The 4,886-nt window shown below is 35.7% G+C and overlaps 1 protein-coding gene across 1 annotated transcript in view; it reads left to right on the plus strand.

The window, feature by feature from the left end:
* Positions 1-4,886, plus strand: part of INTS2 (integrator complex subunit 2) — a 66,564-nt gene that overhangs the window by 54,114 nt on the left and 7,564 nt on the right. The window contains exon 18 of the mRNA XM_007947873.2: positions 2,198-2,323. Coding sequence (XP_007946064.1) covers positions 2,198-2,323 — 126 coding nt within the window. The remainder of the gene's footprint in view (positions 1-2,197; positions 2,324-4,886) is intronic.

Raw genomic sequence — 4,886 nt, forward strand, 5'->3', positions numbered from 1 at the left:
CACTCCTCGGAAGGAAGGTTGGGCAATCCTACTTCCGTAGTGATACTGCCTAGGAAACCCAAGGAGGGGTCGCTATGAGTCAGGGCTGACTCAACGGCACATAACAACAACAACAACAACATTCAGTGTATCACATCTGTTCTTCAGATGGTCTTTAACTTCAGGTGGGATATACCCAGTGTCATATTTTGGCTCTTGTGAACTTGTCTTAATTTTCTTCAGCTTCAGCTTAAACTTGCATATGAACAGTTGATGATCTGATCCACGATTGGCCCTTGTCTTGTTCTTACTGATCATACTGAGCTTCTCCATTGTCTGTCTTCACAGATGTAGACAATTTAATTCCTGTGTATTTTATCTGGTGAGGTACATGTGTATAATCACCATATATGTTGTTTTAAAAAGGTATTACCGATGGTAATGCAAAATTCTGTCATGCAATCTCTAGCATCATTTCTATAACCAAGCCATATTTTCCAACTACCGATGCTTCTTTGTTTTTCAACTTTTGCATTCTAGTCACCAGTAATTATCAATATATCTTGGTTGCATGTGTGGTCAATTTCAAACTTCAGAAGTTGGTAAAAATCTTCAGTTTCTTCATCTTTGGCTTTTGTGGTTGGTGTATAAATTTGAATAAAAATTGTTTCTTCCTTGTAGCGGGATATTGCACTATCACTAACACATTGTACTTCAGGATAGATACTGAAATGTTTTTTTTTTTGACAATGAGTGCCACACCATTCCTCTTCAATTTGTCATTGCTGGCATAATAGACTGTCTGGTTGTCTGATTCAGTATGGTCTATAGCAGTCCATTTCAGCTGACTAACGCCTAGGATATCGATCCCAGCGTGTTCCATTTCATTTTTGACAGCTTCCAATTTTCCTGGATTTATATTCTGTATATTCCATGTTTTGATTGTTAATGGATGTTTGCAGCTATTTTTTCCTCATTTTGAGTCATGCAACAGGGGGAGATTAAGGTCCAGAAAGTTTCGCTCCACTCATGTCATTAAGGTCGACTCTACTTTGAGGAGGCAGCTCTTCCCCATTGTGCCTTCCAACCTGAGGGGCTCATCTTCCAGCACTATACTAGACAGTGTTTCTCTGCTTCTCATAATGTTTTCAGTGGCCATTTTTTTTTCTAATACCATCAGGGCCACCCTGGAGGACAGGTTTCAGCAAAGCTTCCAGACTAAGACAAACTAGGAAGAAGGATGCAGCCAGGTCCACTTCTCAAAAAATAAATTGGCTACTGCAAACCTTATGAAAAGAGTGTGTAATAGCATTATGAAAAAGTTTGAAATATTGTGAGACTTAACAAAATGTCACACAGAGACAAGAAGTGAGCACATGCTTTTGGAACAATAGTGCTGATAGACTTACTCAACACAGGGTTGCCATGAATCTTCAGTTTGTAAAAAAATACAATTATCTGCAAAGCCTAATAAAGTGAAGCACAATAAAACGAGATTTGCCTATACATACTTCGACTGTTTTCAAAGTAGTAGCTTTCTTTAAGTGTCTGATCTTTGTCTGTTTGCTTAGATTTAAGAGTGAGGCAAACTCTCTGTGTAGGTTCTGGGCTTCACTGTAAGAGATCTTTCTCGGTTCTTTGTGTGTTTGTGTGGGTTCCTGGGCTTCACTGTGAGAGATGAGGTACTCAATATTGATATGTTTCTCAGTAGTTCTGATATACATTTTTATAGTCTATCAATACCTAGTCTCAGATTGAGCTTTTTTGAAGACAAGCATAGACTGATGAATTATATTTATGGGGCTACAGTGTCAGAGTATCTTGATATGTATTACTTCATTTGTAAGTATTGCATTATTCCTATTTTACAAATGAGGAAACAGTTCAGAGGGGTAAGTGACTTACTTAGAGTTGTACAGCAAGTATGGTATAACTGAGGTTTTAATTCATGTTTTTATTTTATGTGCCATGATTATTCCACTACAACTGTGAAGATTTTGAGACTGCTTTGTGTTTACTGCTTTATCCTTATTTACTTTAGAGACTAAAATAATAGATTAGATTACTATTGTCTTTAAATTTTCAAAGTTCATTTATACTGTTTTCTGATATTTTTCCTGAATATATCTTTCTAAGATAGAAAGTACTGGATGGCTACAGGAAATTTGTTTTGATTATAATGCAGCTATTCTTGAACATGTGATTATTTTCTTATTAGGCTGTGGGTAATGACAGTTAATGCACTGCAACCTTCAATAAAGTTTGTACGACAACAAAAGTATACTCAGAATGACCTGATGATAGATCCTCTCATTGTCTTAAGATGTGATCAGAGAGTTCACAGGTACGTGTTATCTGAGTTTCATTTTAATTATAGAGCTATACTTTGGAGAATTAAAAGAAATTAAGAAATTCAGTTCTTGCAGATGAGTGACAGTGTGGCCTGTGGAATTTTTTTTTTTTTTTTTTTTTTGTTTATATTCTATGCCTTGGAAACCCAAGGAGGGGTTGCTATGAGTCGGGTCCGAATCGACGGCACATACCAACAACAATAAATATTCTTGAACTCTATATTCAGGTTAATATTTGATATGTGATTAATAAAATCTAGCTTTAGAGAGCTCTGGTGGCACTGTGGTTAAAGCATTGGGTTGCTAACCAGAAGGTGAGTAGTTTGAACCCACCAGCCACTCTGTGGGGGAAGGATGATGCAGTCTGCTTGCATAAAGATTTATATCCTTGGAAACCCTGGGAAGTTCAGTCAGAATCGACTCGATGGCAGTGGGTTAGCCTTAGAGAAATGTTTTTCTTGGTATTGGCAACCATTAGTAGTGACTGTTTTCTTCCCCACGGTGAAGACCAGTAAAGAATGACACTGTTTCTGCTAGCATCTTAGAAAAGGGCTTTTGAAAAATTGGTTCAGTGTGAATCATTCCATCCATTAAAACATTTTGCCATCCTTAATTGTGACATTAGTGTCATTGATTTCACATGTGACTCTTAATTTTTGCCAATTGCCAAATTTAAGCAATTGCTTTCAAGTGACTTCATCTCAATAGGAAGAGTTAATTAATTAGAATAGAATATTTGAATTTCTAGTTCTGTATTAAGCAATATCAAAGTTGAAGGTCTTGGTTTTAAAGGCATTATCATGTGCATGGGAAATAAATGAAAGGTTGTACAGATAAATAATATAGGCTGTGAATACTGTTCATAGTTTGGGAAAGATGTTGTGGAGGAGATGGGACTTGAGAACTATTTTAAAGGATAAAGATAGGGTTTTGATGAACAGATATTACAGGAATTATTATATTATAGGAATTAGGAAATTAAGGAAAGGATTCTGGGAAAAAGAATAGTGGGAGCAAAAGCATGGAAGCCAGAATGTAAAAGACTTGGTGTGGAGGGTTGATTTTTGAGAAGAGCAGGCAGAGATGATTTTGGAAGAGAGGCTTTGTGCTAGGTAGGTTAGAGGGGAATGAAATTGTACTTAGGGAAACGAACTAGGGTATACTACGTGCATATACTTAACTGTCATCAGGCACAGGGATGGCATTCTTGAAGTGGCAAAAGCAACCAAATATGGTTGGTGAGCTCAATGTCTCTTAAAAAATAGGAATTAAGAGAATAAACAGTATAAATGACTTTAAGTCTAAAAGTAAAAATAGGAGTAAATCCACGGTAAGTAACACTTCTAGAAAATAGCCACTTCTAAAATAAATGATTTATCTGTATTCAAAATCTATTTTTGCCTGAATTACTTCCACTTGTTCTGGAAGCAGATTCTTCCACAAGTTTTAAATTATACAGAGTTTATTAATTTTTAAAAAAAGTTTTTATATTGATTTGAAACTTGATACTGTTTGTCCTTACATCACCTTTTGTTTCGTTTTCGTAAGTCTGGACAAAATGCTTGGTCTTTTCACAAATAATTGCAGTGCTTAAGGTCATGTTTTTCTGTGCCTAATCATTTAGTTACATAGTAAGAGGGTGAAATAAAAAAAAAAAAAAAACACCAGAATTCCTCCCTAGGTGTCCTTCAGGCCTGGGATTGAACTCGCTCCAGTGGCTTCCAGCCAAACAATAAACAGGCGTATAAGGTGAACATTTACACCAGGTAGGTACACTCCTTAGAGCAGTCAACCATGAGAGATCAGAAAGGGGCAGTATTTGCACAGGGAGATTGCTCAAAGGCCAGGAATGCTCTTCTTTTCTGTGGTGCCTTTTCCCTATGTCCTTATTTCCTGTGCATTCCTGGATATAGGGAAAAGTTACCACAGGAAGGAAGTGGGGAGAGAGCTGTTACATTGTGGGGATTGCAATCAGTCTCATCAACCAAATGGCTATGAACTGTTGTATGGAAAATGAATTTGCTCTGTAAACTTTCACCCATATCACAATAAAAAATTTAAAACATAAAAAACAAATAGAATTCCTCTCTGTATGTTAGTCCGTTGGCCCATTTTAAAGGTGGTAGACTAAGGCACAATACTTGTTTATTAATTTCCTTATGTAAAGAATTGAATAGAACCAAGCAAACAAGAGAAACACTGCTTCCTAAAATTTAGTATTTGAGTATTTTCTCAGAACTTCTGCTTAAAACTGGTTCATAAAGCTTCATTTATACATTTATATGTTTATGTATTTTTTCTTTATTTAAGTTTTGTTATCATAGTGTAAGTAATGTTTTGGTAGCCTCAATTTTTCCTTAACAAATTGAGCCTTTTCTCATGTTAATAGATAGGTTAATTGACTACATAGTATTCCATTTTCTGCTTTAATCTTTTTTTTTTTTACCGGTTTTTTTTTTTTTTTTTTTTTTGCTTTCTTTTTCCCGGTGATTACTTTGCTTGTATTTGTCCATTTCAAACTAAACATATTTATAATAGCTGCTTTAAAGACTGCTA

Source organism: Orycteropus afer, unplaced genomic scaffold (genome assembly GCF_000298275.1).
Source record: "Orycteropus afer afer isolate SDZICR_OR568_19922 unplaced genomic scaffold, OryAfe1.0 scaffold00196, whole genome shotgun sequence".
Classification (NCBI taxonomy): domain Eukaryota; kingdom Metazoa; phylum Chordata; class Mammalia; order Tubulidentata; family Orycteropodidae; genus Orycteropus; species Orycteropus afer.